We start from the raw sequence: 17105 nt of genomic DNA, 5'->3' as shown, positions 1-17105 counted from the left end.
GTAGTCAAAATGCTGACAAGTGCAGTAGTTCATGAAAGCTCTATTTTCTTAGAGCCTAGTAGCTTTTGCCTTTAGAATACCAGTGATACTAGGCTATTTTATTAGTTTGTCACTTATACTGAAATAGAAGATAAAAAAAGACCACTTCCAAAAAGTCAGTTTTTAACTTACAAGACTTTGCATGTTATTGGAAATTTTGCCATGAACAGGCATTACAATCTGCCAAACCCCATCATTGTTTGTCCAATTGTACTTTCAGGCACAGAAATAAGAAACAGCTGAACCGTAAGTGTGCTCAACACAAATTAATTATTGTGTAAAATAAACACTATTGTTGGCTTGTGTCTTGCTACAGGGGGTTATAACATCAATGATGTCATATTTTATTGGACCAGAGGAAATGATTCGGTTCGAGGTCTGGACACACTCCAGCTGGCACAGTACACAGTAGAAGACCACTTTACCTCTGTAACTGAAGCTGTGTATGAGACAGGTAAAAACACCCTTATAACATTTTCTAGGCACAGTTTGAACTGTGGCTTTGGAAACAACAGCATTAAGGAACTGAGCACATTGCTTTCTGTTAGGATTACCGTTTTCATGTTCTAATAATTACATTCTTGAAGCCATAAATAATTTTCAAGTAACAAGAGATGGAGCTAATGGAAAGATGCAGATTTTTCTTGGAGATTGCACATTATCTAAAGAATTATAAAGAGGAATCTACTGTTCCTTCCATATAATGTTAGGGAGAGCTCTCAAGGAAGAGGAGCATGTAATTGAGCATTTAAATTGGAGACAGACCAGGGACCTCAGGGTACCCAGCTCACATCAGCCATTCTGGATTTATAAGGCAAGTCAAAAGCCTCTATTCACACGTGGAAATTCCAAGAATATGCTGGGTGCTTTCACAGCTGCAGGAATTTGAGTTTCATGGCTACTGCTTGTAGGAATTGCTCTGTTTCTGTGGCAGCCTCTGCCTGGCCTGGTGGGCAGCAGGGAGCAGAGTGCTCCACCTGAGGTTCCTCTGCCCAGGGAAGGGTTGGGAGCGTTTCCACAGACCTGCTCGTCTGTGAGCCTAGGAAACTGCTGTAGAGAGTTTCCTCTAACTGCAGCACTTAACCTCAGGGAACAGTGTGCTCTTGTTTATTTTCCAGAGATTTTGAAAGGGATTTCAGAGAGTTCAAGACCTGCCAAACCTTTTTGTTCTTTGGATTACTCTCAGGTCCCTCATTGCTGCTCTTCACTGTGTGTGCAGTTTCTCTTCTGCTCAAGTCAGCACACCCTCGCAAGGGTGTGACTTTAAATCAAGACACACACATCCTTCAAAACTGCAGTTTCACCAGAGGATGTGGTTTTAATTCTGAATCACAGAAATATAGTTTCTCTACTCCATTATTGGGTATTTCTGCTTTAATAACACAACAGAGGAACTTGTGATCTAATTTCAGGTATTAATTTGGGCTAAAAAGTCAAAGTTCTCTAAATGGATGTAAAAGCAGAAATTAAATACATACCAGTAGGCTCTAGGATCACAGAGTTTCTTGCTACTTATGTAAGAGACATCTGTTTGCCTTCCTCCTCTTTACTGCTTCTGGGTAAGCAGCATCAGAATATTATTCAATCAAAGAAGAATTATCCTTTACTGCTGTTCTGCCCAGAAGGGTATTAGGACCTGTTCCCCATACAGGAAAGTGGAAGAGGAAACCTGCTTAATTCCTTTCACCTTCTATCACAGAATGAGGAGTTTAAAGACAAAAAAGTTTGGTTGTTTTGTTTGGTTGGTTTTTGGGTTTATTTGTTGTTTAACTAAGTAGACTAAAGCCAATCTCCAATTGGAGTTGAAGAGGCATGATCAGATGAACTGCACTCTTCTTCCAGTAAATGATGCTGTCTTCCTCCCTTTGTGTTGGCAGGAATCATATGTACTTAGTCAAAAGCCATTTCTTGTTTTAATTATACATTTTAAGACACACAAATTAGTTTGATTCAAATTTCTCACACCTGCTTGTTCTCCTGTTCAAGAAAGCCATGTTATCAAGTGCTATACAGTATTTTAAAATTTAATCTCCTAATCCTCTTAATTTTCTATCGAGTCATTCTGAACTAGGTGCTATTTTCCACATATTTTTTTTTGGAAAGCAGTGCCTACTGTAGACCATATTAAAAGAAAAAAACAACCAGATTATGGAGCTGTGTAATCAATTTTGAAATGAAAAATAATGCTTTGCATTTCTTCAGCGCCATTAATAGATATGAGAGTAGCTTATAAATAACAATTATGTTATAAATAACAGCTATTTATAACCACTACAATTCAAAGGGCTAAATCTGAAGTTATGAGAGAAGAGATGTGTGCTGTATTTCCTAACACAGCAAAAAAAGCAATCAGGGTTTGATACTCTGTGAACTTGAACAGAGAGTACAGCTGCTGTGCAAGTGAAATATTGTACAGCAGTGCAAAACCCAAGCTCACGTACAGCCACTGACAGAGCCAAATTTAAAATGCAGTCAGCAAAATTCCTGCATAAATAACTTCAGTAAATTTAAGAAAAGGACTCTGTAGATTAATCTTGTTTGTAGAACAGCATGCATTACATAATAGTAATCACATAATAGTAAGTCACTTTGAATAATGTTAGCTAGATTTCTGGCTAGGGTTTGGTGTTGCTCTTGTTTTGGTACAGAACAATTTCATTTTGGACACGGGAAATTTAATTGTTAGAACCATTTCCTCCATGTCTTTAACTATAGTCCTCATTCTTCATACACTGATAAACTCTTGGACTCCCAAACCATATTATCTGCATCAGTGGGTGCTGTGGGTGTCCAGCCAACACCACCTGCATTCTCAGAGTAATAAATACTAATGTAAAAAGCTTGTTTTTCTTACTGGAAAAACATAAAAGCAATGAAAGACGGTTACAGTGTAGCTTTTTGTATAAATAATCATGGAAATAAGGCTGAAATGCATTTTAAAAATTCATTTAATCTATTCTCATGTCACAAGGTCATCTATATCTGCAGCCTACTTCCTGACAGATGTTTCCAGAGTAAGTCAGACAAACTCTGAAGTGTCTGTGTTCACAGCCTCCCTAGATGACTTCTTTCCTGGTGTTTATTACACGCATATTTTCCTTGTGTCTAATCTTCATCTCCCTTGCTGCATTTCAAACCTATTATGTGGATATTGAAGACAAATATCCTGCTATTTTTCAGCAGCCTTTTCACTGTTTCAAGACTGATATCTATTTTCTTAGACCAACAATTTTCCTCTTTTTAAATTCATATAAGCATTTTTAGATATACTGTCTTTTCTATTGTTCTCCCATTGAATTCTCATCTCTTTGCTGATATGCAGCACCCAAAAATGGGTTCCCATTAGATATCCTCTGAGGATGGAAGGGCTTACTTAATATGTTCCATGAAATCTATTCCTCTTTATCCGTTCTAGGCTGATATTTGCCTTTCTTGCTGAAAATTATCATGCATTTTTGACCTTGTTCAGCTGGTGATTCCCCCTAGTTCTCTGACTCCTTTTTTGCCCTATAGCCACATATTCCCTGAGCTCTGGGAGCTGGTGATTCCCATCTGAGTGCAGGACTTCATACTTGTTGAATTCCATTGTTTTACTTGGGTTTTAATACTTGGTGAGATATTATTGAACTCTAATCCTGTTGTCCAATGTGCTAACTCCACTCCTAACACACTCATGGTATGTCATCATGTTAGGGAACAGTTTTGGGCACAGGACAGACCCTGTGTGCTCCCACTTGATAAATGATTCTATTTTCACAGCAAGCAATAGGTAATTAATCTCAATTTCCATTTTTAGTTGGAGAAAAAACCAAAATCATAACAAAAACATAATTTAAAACTTCACGCTAATTGGCTGTTGATAGCTTTTTTCCCAGCATCTTTCCTTAAGTCTTGCACTCACAGCTTAGCCCTCCTGTCAAGTCCTTGGCAGCAGCAGGAATGAAGAGGCTCAGCTTGCCCAGGTCTGGTCCAACACTGAGTGTTCAGCCCAGAAGGCAGGGGGAGATGGCAGGCAGGGCTCTCAGTGCACATCCCCACTTACGAAATGTCAAGTCAACAAATTGGCATATTCAAATGGTATTATTTTGGCAGAACAGAAGGAAAGAAGAGACAGAAGCATAAATTAAATCTCTGCTCCTTGATGCACAAAGACAAGATATTTGCTCTGTTAAAAAGACTGCAAAGGGAGCTGGCTGCTGCTCTTGTGTGCAGTCGCTGCCAGGGTTTTGATGTCTATCTCAAATCCTGCTTTAGCCTCCTTGGGCTAGAGGCCCATCAGCCCTTGTGTGGCTGTGCAGTGCTGAAGCTCTGTGGGCCCCTGGCCACTGCCTGTTATCAGCTTCTCAGGGGGGATGTCACAGCTAAGCCAGTGAGGATCTGCTCTCATTTATAATTGGTGATCTGAAATAAAAATGTGTGCAAACGACATATAGACATATAAAGATTGTGTAAGAATGTATGTTCATCAGTCAAGGTCCCTTTCTAAACAGAAGCACTGCCTTGCTTTGCCCTACAGGCTCATCTGCAATTTCCAAAGGTTCAGGAGATCATTTAGTTAGTAATCAGGTTTTTCTAGGTTTTTCAGTACTTTTCCTTTTGAGGTATGTTGCACTGAATAACTTCTGTTCCCTTTATCAGTTATTTATTGCCTGTAATTGCTCTCCAATTGTTACTTCTGAGAACATATTCTTTGCCATAGAGGTCTCACAAAGAATCCCAGAGCTGTATTCAGTAATAATCTGATTTGGTGAGTCTTCAGTCCACCTCACCTAAGATTCAAGCAATTACCTATGTGTATCTATCTGTTATCATATACAATTTACTCTTCTGTGCTCACAGCATCCCTCTTTGTAAACAAGCTTTTCCACTTGAGTTGAGTTGATGTTTTCCATCATGAGCTGTTGCTGAGATACTTCTGCAATGTAGAACAGTTTATAAAGAAAACAATTTTGGATAAATATATATGCACACATGCACTACATAAAAGGGTTTGTTTCATTCTTAGGAAATCTGAATTTTAAACTTATTTTTTGTAAAGCATTTTTATGAAGATGAAACACATGTTGAGAAGCCCGGCCTGAACTTTCATTTCCTTTGGTTCACCTCTGAAAAGCAAATATGAAAAGAGGTAGTTTGTAAGATCTAGACTATGAAGGACAGAAGACTGTTTTGTCTCTGAGGAAGGGGCAAATAAGCTGTAATAACATACTAGCAATTTATATTGGCACCATTAGCATCCTGCAGCAGTCAGAGAATTGCATTTCAGTTGAACAACTTATTTATTGTGTAAAAGTGGGGACATTCTGATTACTCACTGCCCGTGTTCATTGTAAACAAGCAATAACAAAATTTCATACTGAAAACTACATTTTCAGTGTATAGTTAAGCCAGTAAAATCTATTTTAAGCATTTCTGTCCTCTGTCCTTGAAAGATGCAGATGAGAAGGAAATGATGCATTGGTAGAACTACACTGATGTGCTTGTGTGAGTTGTACATCACACATTTTAACAGACACCCAAGGGGTTAGCATAAATAATTCATGAGAGAGAAAAAGATGCTCTTTGTCCCTGACTGCACACCTCTGTGCAGGACACCAAAGTGATTCTTACATAAAGGGTGATGTGCAGCAGTCTTTTCCTGGAGTGGAGTTCAGCAGAAGGTCCACAGGAAGTGGCTGTGGGGAAAACAGTCCTGTCCCCAAACAGAGTGGAAATGAGGAACTGCTGACAGTACTCACAGAGAATCACCCCTTCCTTAGTTACCTCTGCTGGGACCATTCACTGGTCAGAGATGTTGCAGGAAAGACCAAAGATGCAGCATTCTGCCATCAGCTGGGAACAGGTGCCACAGAAAAATGGGATAATCAGGAAATGAATGACCTAGGGTGAAAAAGAATCTTGTTTAGGTTTATGTATTTCTCAAGCAGTGCAGCAACAGTCATTGTTGTTAGACTCATCAGTGGCAAGTCTATACAAAGTGTCTGATAATCAGAACCATAAATTAGAATATAATTTTAAAAGCCAAAAGCCAAACTTCAATGGCAAGTTATAAAATGACATAAACTAGTTTTTATTGCCTTCAGAAAGATCTGTCCCAGACCTAGACCCAGGCCTGCTCAGCTACTGAGAAAGAGCCCATGCAAGTATAATTTTTATAAAACTTTAACAACAGTAGTCAGCTGGACCTTTTTGTACATTTTAGGGTACTTAGCAGTAGAGAGGGTTAGAGTGGGTATGGAGACTGTCATCTGCTATTTGGGTTTGTTCTTCATCTACAAGTTAGAGCTACTTCTGTACTTCTGTTCTCTTGTAAATTCTATAAAACCCAAATTACTCAGCTTAATGTTCTTTTGCTGTGGGGTCACCTAAGTAGCACAACTCACCTAGGGGTGTGTTTAGAGTGTATATATTAACAGTAATTTAAGTTTTCAGGTTTATCTGATAAAGTGTTACACAGAGTAATTCAATACTTTGGTAAGTGCTAATGCTGTGCCTTTGCTGCGGTTAGATATCTGCACAGAAATTATTTCTGTCATGTTAACAAATTTAAATCAGAGCAGTCTCACACTGAGGTGACATTCATCATGGACCAGAAACTCAAAAGAAAAAAACATATTTTCATTTTAATGCAAATATTTTGTTGTCATATAAGTGGCAAACTTGTGACAGTTTTGAGGAGTTAATTTGAGCTGTACTTGAGTTAACTCTGGTAAAGTCAAGACTAGGATTTCATGAACATGTTTCAATTTTGATCTGGCTGATGGCACCATGGTCTCAGATGTGCCAGTCAAAGGCAATGAGATACAGCATTACTCTCTCATATGCAGCTCACACAACAGCAGCAGCAAATCTGTTCTTTTTAAAGATGATAATTTTTGGTACATGTGTGGCATAGATGAAAAAGGGACTGCAATATTTCCCTATCTTAATTTTATCCCATTGTTCATTTCTTTAGCATGATAAGTATGCACTGAATACTTTTTCTCGACTACTGCTTCCTTCAGTTTATTACAGGAGGAGCTCTGATGAATTCTATATATAGGTTGCTTCAAAATTTCCATTATAAAAGCTCTTCTGAACTCTTTAGAGAAATGCTGACACTATTATTATCATGTCCATGATATGTCTTGGATTCCAGAAAGAAGAAAGCCTTAAGGTTAAAGAAATACCTCTTTTTTGCTACCCAAAGAGCCACTCAGCTATAAGCTGTTACATCTCTATATTTCTTTGTTCACATTACTTCAGAAATTTCTGGCATCAGAAAAAATAGTAACACCAGAATATTCAAAGGACTCATCTAAACTTGAAAATTGCAGACTGTGGCTTTTAAATTTGATATTTTGAACTAACTTCCCATGTACACACATGACTTTTATGCTGAGGTAAATAAAGTTGTAGGGCACTAATGAGGAAAGGGTGTTATTGAATGGCTGTATTGAAAGATACCTCTGTGTTCCAGAGGTTTCCTTCTTAACAACGAGTTCTTCTGAGGCTGGACCACAGGAAATCCCAGGTGCCTGTGACACACTGCAGGAAGGACGGTCTGATCTCTCCACTCCCCTTTGCTGGGCACGTGGCAACACATCCTTCCCTGTGGTCAGCACAGAAGCACAACACAAACAGCTTTTGTGGAGTATCCCGTTTCCATTCCCTAAATGTGCTTTGTGCTTTTGTTGTCCAGGCTCAGTGCTTTTCCATAGCACTGCTCTCATTTCAGAGCACGGATGAGTGCAGATAGAGAAAGTAAGGTTTCACAGTCATCTGTCAGGTTTTCACTCCCTGCCTTTTGAGTACTTTACTTTGGCCTGCATACACTTAAAATCAGTTTTGGTGAGAAAAATGACATTTATTGAAACAAATGTATTGATAAAAGTCAATACATTTGATAACAATACATTGATAAAAGTCAATACAGTAGAGGTACACTGGTGTAATATCCCTCTTTTCATGTAAAAATGATAATGGTATAAAACATATTTGTATCTCTTGCCTCATCAAGATAGTTTAATATTTGTACCCTTTCTTCCAGCTGGACACTTGAAGATCTCAATATACTGAATTTACAAAGAAGAACACTAAATACAGTGTATTTTTACCCCTGTGAGGAGCAAGAACTGACTACCAGAGGACTATTTAGTTCAGTAGAGAAGAGATGGTCAATGTGGCAGAAAACTGAAAACAAGTTAATGTTAGAAAGTAGGAACTCATTCTTAGCAAACAGAATTATTTACTGAGAGGAATGGTGGATGCTGTGTGTCTAGATATCCTCAGGCTAAGTCTTCATGTCTGTGTAGAAGGTGGGCTCTAGTCCAACCAAAAATATTTAGTTCAAGCAAGGGATCATTAAGGAAACTTAGTGGCTTGTGATTAGGGTCAGACTACAAAATCTTGCAATTCTTTCTGTTTTAAAAATCCTGTTATTGTTCTCTTGATGCAATATATACAATGCTTTTAAAAATGGAAATGTAGCCATCCATTTTCTCATCTGGGAGCAATAATACATCTCTTGGCATCCACTGCTTTCACTTCAATCTTTTAAAAGTGCTCTTCTTTGTGTCTCACAGCACACCTGAGGGTCACACAAATAGCCTGTCTGTGCCTATATTGTTGCTAAAGTGAATTCATTATTCTGTAGTTCTGTCCTGACTCACAGCAGGCAGCAGTAGAAGCAAACATTGGTGCCAGAAAATAGGTTTTGTGTTAAAATAGTGGAAGCCAAAACTGTCTGACTACAGAACATTAGTCTTTCACTGATATTTCACTGACATGCAAATGGTGTTAAAATGATTTTGCAAAAACTTAACACTACTTAATTTATAACCTGGAACTTCAGAACAAGAAGCCTTTTCTGCCCATTTAAAAAGCAAGATTTTGTTTTCCTGTAAAGCACTGAACTGGTAACAATTTCAGACCGTGAGCTTCAACACAGCCAAATTTTGTTCAGTTAGTGAGCTGGATAAGAAATTCAGGCTTTGATTGTGGGTGTGCTGTGCCCTCATGGAACACAGTTCTGTATTTGACTCTGTGATCCCCAAAGTTCATCTCCTGGACATCACTCACTTAGAAGCAAATAATTTGTGCCACAGCAGTGGCACTACTCAGAGGTACACAAACACTCTAATGCACTAATAAAAAGGAAAAATAGATTGTGAGATGCAAAGACACTGCTTGGGTTTAAGTGGATTATGAGAGGTAGGTCAGCACTTCCAGAACAGGTACCCTCAATCCACATCTTGAGCAATAGTAAATGAAAAGAAAAATAAACTGAATAGGTGAGATAGTTAAAAGTAAGAATCTGTGCCACCTTCATGAAATGACAATCCTTACTATTCTAGTTATATAGTAGCTCATTCATTGTTAAGAATAGCAACAGCTAAATCCATATGAGATTTCAAATATCCTTGCCTTGTGTTATATAATGAAACATTCTCTTCACGCATTGATGGATTTATTTTTTCCTTCACTAATCCTTATTTAATTTCCAATTCAAGGTGTCTTTAATAAAATTCTGGATATGGTGACTGAATGTTACATATTTGATTGTTTCCTTCAGTTCAGCATCTTCAATCTGAATTTTTCAGTGCCGTGTTTAATTTTTACAAGCTTGTTTGTTGAGCTTTTACTGCATTGCAATACACCAGACTAATACAGGTTGCTGTTTCAAAGATCTTTTCATGAATTGCACCTTCACAATGTTTTTTTCCCTGTTCCTTCCACAGGACGTTACCCAAAACTTGTGTTTCACTTTGAACTCAAGAGAAACATCTTGTATTTCATATTAGAGACATATGTACCATCAATCCTTCTGGTGGTGCTCTCCTGGGTGTCATTTTGGATCAGCCAGTCGTCGGTTCCAGCCAGAATCTGCATAGGTGAGAAGCTGATAAACCAACCCAGACCAAGGGTTGGGTCATCCAGACACCTTCTCTATTGCACGTGCTGGGCATCCATTTCCTGAAGCTGAAAATGCTTCTGAGTTTTATGGAATTACTTTTTGGGTTTGCCATACTCAGTACATCATGTGGATTGCCCTTAAAGCCTTGCTATTCTTTAACTAAGAAAAATGCCTTTGGCAGCTACAGGAAGGAGACTTACAGGCAGGGGAGGCTGCTGAAAGCACAGCAAAAAACTGTCATTTTGGAAATAGTTTAAACATATTCAAATACATGGCATGCACAGACAATTGTGAGGCTTTTGTGAGGTCTAATGATACACACTAATTAACACATGAATAACAAGAGAATTATAAGAGATTAAATATAATTAATTTCAAATAAAGGATATTCTGAAAGGGAAAAAATTCAAATCAGGTTTGATCAGGCTGCAGGTGGGATGGAAAAAACACTCCTACAGAACAGGGAATAAAGAAGGATTTCACATTGAATGAGGCCAGTGGGCAACCACTGAGCAAAATGATATCTGAATATTTTAAATGGACCTTCTGCATAGATTTGCAATAATAATGCGTTAATCATAAATATACATTCCATGACACCAAAACCTTTCTCATTTTCATTTCTAGTCTCTCAGCCTTGTTAGCATTTTCTGTTTCTGTTTTTCAGCACTTAAGAGCTGTAAGTTAAATTTAAACTCTTCTTCCTAAAACATGACCTATTAAATGCTATGGTGTCCTAGGAGTTTCAGGTCCAGGGAGAACTCTCCTGCAGTAGGGCCCTTGCAGTCGAAGCCCTCAGTGCCATCTGTGTTAGACTAGAACATATATTTTTCCACTCCACAGGTGTCACCACAGTCCTTACCATGACAACACTGATGATGGGAGCCAGGACTTCACTCCCAAATGCTAATTGCTTTATTAAGGCAATTGATGTCTACCTTGGTATCTGCTTCAGCTTCATCTTCGGAGCACTGTTAGAGTATGCTGTGACTCATTTCTGCACTCTGCACCAACTCAGCTCAAAGGAGCTTCCAAAGGTATTTTAATTATTTGGTTGTAGTCCTACAAAATGGATTTAAAATAACCTTCTTTTTAGCATGTGTTGCCCTGAAAAAGAATGAATTCTCTTAGCACTAATGGTAAATGTATTTAAGGTAGTTTCTTTTTTAGAATTAGGACAGGGAAACATAATAATCTTGAGAAAAAGAAAAAAAATATTTGTATACCTGGAGCTTTTTTGGAAGAGACCAAACAAACTGAAGCACTCTTCTCTCTTTTGGAATGAGCTTTTTGACCATTTATCAATGTTCTGGGTGTCTTACAAAAATCACAGGCACTGCTTGTCTCCCAGGCAATAGCATTTAGTCACTAATTGTTCAAAAATTAGGTTGAGCTTGGTGACTTGATCCTACTGCAATATGGAAAAAAGGATTTTATCACATTCCATTTATGAAACCTGCACAAGCATAAAACATGAGTCAGTCTTCTGGCAGATGTCTTCATGTGCTGGATGTATCAAGTCCCTGGAGCCTTCTGTTCCCACCTTCTCCTTCAACAGCTGCACCTGAAATCAGACTGGGATCCATTTTCCCTTCTGCATCATTATTGTAACAGTGCTTTTTGTGGCATTAAAGAGTTTCTCATAACCCTGAAATATTGTGAAATATACTTAAAATAAAAATGGATGAAATCAGCATAGGTATTTTTGAGACTGGTGGTTGCTGAAATAAAGAGGACAGGTTCATGAAGAAGTTTTGTCACATCTTCCATCTCCAGTGTATAGCAGTGCTTTCATAAGCAAAGGAAAAGAAATCACAAGGAAGCTGAAAGATGATTTTCTTGCAGCTTTTAATTATGGGACTGAACCTAATATGCATGATAAAAAAGAAATTTTTAAGCAGCTTATGAAATTTCTGGATTAATAGCAAAAAGTAAAACATGGAAAATGGGAATAACAGGAAGAAAAATAAAAGGCAGAAAGAAGTTTGGTTGAGTGCTGTAGGGATAAATGTCCAGAAGAAGATTGTTAACTGTTTAAGCCAAATTAGAACAGAGCATCACAAATGTCTAAGCAAAGCTCCCCAACATACTCAAGAAACAGGATATTGAGCTCAAGTGGAGAAGCTTCAAAACCTTTTGAAGATCAGGCAGTATGTGTGTGTGTGTGTGTGGTTATGTCTAGATAGTTCATCAATTTATATGAGATTTTTGTTGTTTGGATGAAAGGTAGGTCCTGTAAATGCACAAGAATATGTTAAAAGCTGTTGTTGGGTTAGGGAGAACCAACCCTGTTGTGTGGGGAGGAAGACTGCAAAGTGGCCAGAAGCAGAGCCTCCGCAGTGGACAGTGTGAGATAGCATCTATTGGGGATTGTCTGCAAATGGGAAAACACTCATTTCCAATGAGGATTTGAGTGGAAAGCCTGCAAGTAATTTTTGCTGGTAAGGTTACATCAGTGACAATTCCCTGTGAGCATATCCATCTTATGAAGTAAGTGGTTGTCATTTTGCTCATAGTGTAAGGGGAAAAAAACGCTGCTTGGAGGTTCGGGCAAGAAAGTGAAGTGTTTCAGTGCTCGGATGATTAAGCATCTTTGGAGCTGTGAAGGGCACTTATACTGCCCTTGCCTTCACCTGCCTCTTTCAGATTCCCTTTCATCTGGAGCAGGTACTCATGCTTGCAGGTAGGGTGGACATGGGAAATTGTAGTCTTCAAAAATGTGCATGGAAATACATGGAGATACAGCTGTAAAATGAGAAAGGAAAGTTCTGTGATGAACTTAATGATCAAGAGGAATAGATAGTCTTTCATTTCAGGCATGTTTCCTGCCTTCTGCTGGGCATCAGGAAGTGAGCAAGAAAGCCAAACATAATTCTTGCCTGCACAAAGATAAGGATATAAGAGAAGAAAGAGTTGTTTGGTCCTAGATCAACTTGCAACTCTGTAGAATAAGGAAAATGTGTGTCATGTCCTTTTCCTACTGTAGCCAAGGGCAAGAACTGCTTACTGAACAGGGTGTCATGGAGAGCACACCTGACCTGTATTTCTCATTCCTTGTTGTAAAAACAAAAACATCACAAGGGCAAAAACACCACCTAAAATTTCATGTCACTGTCTAGCAGCTACTTAGCAATTTATGTGTGAGTATCGTCACTGTAAATGTGTTGTCCTCATTAGCGTATTCTCTTGTGGACACAGGTTAATTGGAAATCTCACATCCCAGTTTGTTATTCCCATATGTGAGCTGATAGAAAATTTGCACTCAGAATTATGTAAATAAATGTAGGAGGTGAAATGGAAATGTCACCCTCTCTCTTGTATAGGAATTAGTTGTACTCACTTCCCGCTTTGCTCTTTGGAGAAGTTGGGCACCCACATATCAAACCCTTCTGAAGCCCCTGAGATCTCCAATTTAGAACATAAACTGGTGAAAGAGCTCGTCATATCCATGCTCTTGCAATGTTTCACATCATGTGGACCCACAGAGACACCTTCAAAGCTAATGGCAAAAGCAGAGGAGCCCCCTGCTGCAAGGCAGGTCAGGCAGAATGTGCCATTCACATCAGCTCCAGAACAACAGGATGCTTAAAGGGAGAGGTTGCCTCTCATGAGTTTCTTTTTTGCACAAAGGCATTAACTGTACCCTCTTATGAAGCACAGAAATATTCCTCGTGTTTCCTCTGTCTTTTACCTAAACCTCCACCTTTAAGGCAGAATGGAGAACAGTTTGAAAACTGAAAATAATTTTGTAAGTGTGATGTTCAGCCTCTGTGGTATTTCTGTGCAAGCCTCATGCAGTTTTTATGAGCACCACATAAGCTCCAGGTGTGCAGCACTCTGGGTTGAAATATTTTTAAACTTGAGCAGCTTTATTTTCCAGTGAAAGTGACAATTTTCCTCAACTCTGTTGGCTCTTGGATGTCAACAAACACTTAGTAAACAGCAGCCACAGTATCAGGTGTCATGGACAGTGCTTTTTGGGTGATGCACAGCATCTTTCCTGGATGGTACTGGTTTGGTACCTAAACAGAGCCCTTAGTGTCAGCTGCCATTTCCTCATTGGCAGCTTGCAATCCAGAAAAAAGCTTAGTATGACATTTAAAATTAGAGCCACAGCTGAACACTCACAGCACAATTTCTTTTTCTGATATAATGTAAACCAGCTCAGTCTTTCATCATGCTCAGTTATCTATAACAATCTGGAAAAGTCCCTTTATAAACTCACTCTATAAGACTGCAGTTTTTAATAAATGAGGAGGTGTGGTTCTCTTCTAGATGAGCTCTCTCCTTTCCAAGCTATGTGGTACAGCACTTTTGCTGTAAACTCCCCTCTGTTTTGCAAGAGCCCTGCCTTGTTGCAGTGCAAAGAGAATCCTGTACATATGCACTGCTTACGGTATTTTCTGCTTAAGTGAGAACTGGCCCTTGGGGAGCTGAAAGGAGTCAAGAGCAGCCTAATAACACATCAGCCTCCTGGGAATCACTCACATGCAGTTGTGAGAAAGGAAAAGTGGCACGTACACAATGCCCTTTCATGCTCTGAAATAAAACTAATTCTAAACAACTTGTAGCCAGCCCTACCTGAGAGAAAAATAGACTCTTAAACAGAGCAATGCCCCATATCCTGATGGTTTTGAAGTACAGATGTTGTAATGAAAAACGAAAGCAGGGAGAAAAAGTCAGGACTCTTGTGTCAGGTTCCTTTATTTTATTAACTTTTAAAGTGCTGAGTGCATTCATTAAGCTGTGGCTCCAGTGCCTCATTTCCAGTGCCAGGCACTGCTGACAAAGGCTTCTCTGCCATCCCCAACACTCTCCTCAGCTGCCTGAGCTTTTTGAAGCAGAAGAGAGAGATATTTATAACAGTCTGGCCTCAAGTAAAAACTCGAGGTTTGAATTTTAGTACTACCCTGGGGATTATTTAAGGTTCAGACTGGAGTTTTATGGATTGATCCTCTTAATGCTTTATAGGCAGATTTTTATCCCAGCCTTTCACAGAGCTGTGGGAGGCCAGGTGGAGGATGACCAAGGTTTTTTTGGTCAGTGTATTTTTAGGATGATAAGTGTTGTTGAACTACGTTTATCTCTCAAATAAAATATCCCAGGTTTTTTGTTGTTTGTTATTTTTTTAATTGAAGGTGGAAAGCAGTAAAAATCCCTTTTCTACCACCATTTGTTCTGCTTCACTGATTCACAGCAGTTTGAGGACGTTGTCCAGACTCCACTTTAATTTTCAAGGGTGTCAGTAATTTTAGATGAAGAGGACTCACTCAGGGCTCGTGCTGTACACGTGCACCCTGGGCAGAAGAGCAATTCTGGACTGGCATGGAGACCACTTAGTGCCTTAATGAGCTTTCTTTGACTTTAATAGCTGGGATATACCTAAATGAGCTTTTTGTCTGGCTGCAGATGGGGATGTACATATTAACCTTTTGAAATATTGTCCTTGTGTAAACTGTTTCTTCTCATGATGCAAATGGAAAAAAAAGCAAGTTGGTCAGAAGAATGAGATTCTGCATTCTACACTTCACAAATAATTTTTTTAGGCTTGTCTTACATTTATGTCACCTACTGATTTGGGATGTAATAAAATTATCAGGAGAAAATTAAAAATGTATGTGTGCCTACCTGAATTAAAATGACCCCTCCTCAAAGTATACATAATAAGGTTTAGTTTAGATACAAAATTAGAGCCAGTCTTTGTAGCTTGTTTCTGCTGGTGTCTCTGCAATATCCCAAGCCAAACTAAATACCCCAGAAATTCCAAGGAAGTTTCAGAGCTGAAGCTGCAGCTGATGTCTAATCCTGTGTCCTCTGAGTCAGTAACAGAAAAGCCACTGACTTCAAAGGGTGAAAATTTCATACATGAACTTTATGGCTCTGAGCCCTTTCTAATCAAAGAAACAAAACCCACCAGCAGGCTTATACAACGTTCTCCAAAGACCTGTCTTGATGCAGCAAAGCACATGAAAATATTCTTAACCCTAGCATAACTTTGAACTTAAAGCACAGCTTCCAGGACTTGACAGAAGTATCCCAAGCTATTCAGTATTAAATCAGCTGTGGGTGGGGCCTTGTCCCTCTTTATTTTTAAAGTAACTTGATTTTTATCACAAAGGACCAGGATGAAGCTGAGCCAGTTGCACGCAAGGAGGGTGTCTTGCATCCTGGGGTGCTCAGTTTGGGGTGCAAGCAGATTGGCTGGCTGGTCTGGTCGGGCATCTCCCCCACCTTCCCCATCTCCAGGCTGGGCCTTTGCCCTCACACTTTCTGGGCACTAACCTTTGCCCTCACACTTTCTGGGCACTAACCTTTGCCCTCACACTTTCTGGGCACTAACCTTTGTCCTCACACTTTCTGGGCACTAACCTTTGCCCTCACACTTTCTGGGCACTAACCTTTGTCCTCACACTTTCTGGGCACTAACCTTTGTCCTCACACTTTCTGGGCACTAACCTTTGTCCTCACACTTTCTGGGCACTAACCTTTGCCCTCACACTTTCTGGGCACTAACCTTTGCTAGCATTTGCCCTGAGCAGAAGACAGTTTACTGTTGTGCATTTCAGGGATTTGCTGCTATCTTAAGTAAAGTTCCTTGTCCATGTTTGAACAAACCCAGATTTGCTTGACAGTCCTTCCAAAGTTTTTGCTGTACGGTGTTGTTTAAGTCAAAGTTTTCTCCCTAAATGGAGGCTTTGAGAGCTGAAAGGAGCTCCTGGTACATGTAAGTGCTTGTCCTTAAAGTCGAGGAGTGAAACAGAGGAGGAGACATAAGAAAAATCCCATTTGCTGCAGCTCTAAAGTATGCAGGTGATGAAACATACACTTAAGTACCTGCTGTTTTGTTCCCTCCCAGATTATTGATGATGATGATGATGAAGAAGAGAAGAATGGAGTCCTGGCAGCAGTGGCCAACAGTTGCAGCACCCCTGACAATACAAACAAGACCGATACAAACAAAAGCAAACAAACCAGCACTGACAGAAAAAGGGAGAGAAGTCAACACAGTGGGTGTAGCTCAGCAATGTCGGTAATGAAAAGACTTTTCTGTATCTTTGATTGCTTCCATGTTAAAAATCCTTACCACATAGACAACTACGCCAGATTCTCTTTCCCCTTATCATTCATCATAATTAATGTACTTTATTGGGTGTATTATTTGTATTTCTAA

General features: G+C 39.2%; 1 protein-coding gene across 1 annotated transcript in view; it reads left to right on the top strand.

The window, feature by feature from the left end:
* The window catches only part of LOC102109890 (gamma-aminobutyric acid receptor subunit pi-like), a 37967-nt gene extending 20862 nt beyond the window's left edge, over positions 1 to 17105 (top strand). The window contains exons 6-9 of the mRNA XM_005520646.2: positions 356 to 493; positions 9759 to 9911; positions 10778 to 10971; positions 16791 to 17105. Coding sequence (XP_005520703.2) covers positions 356 to 493; positions 9759 to 9911; positions 10778 to 10971; positions 16791 to 17105 — 800 coding nt within the window. The remainder of the gene's footprint in view (positions 1 to 355; positions 494 to 9758; positions 9912 to 10777; positions 10972 to 16790) is intronic.

Source organism: Pseudopodoces humilis, chromosome 9 (assembly GCF_049639895.1).
Source record: "Pseudopodoces humilis isolate 2021_Gansu_Grassland_sample_001 chromosome 9, ASM4963989v1, whole genome shotgun sequence".
Lineage (NCBI taxonomy): Eukaryota > Metazoa > Chordata > Aves > Passeriformes > Paridae > Pseudopodoces > Pseudopodoces humilis.
The sequence above is the reverse complement of the archived record's forward strand: the minus strand, read 5'-3'. Positions and strand labels throughout refer to the sequence as shown.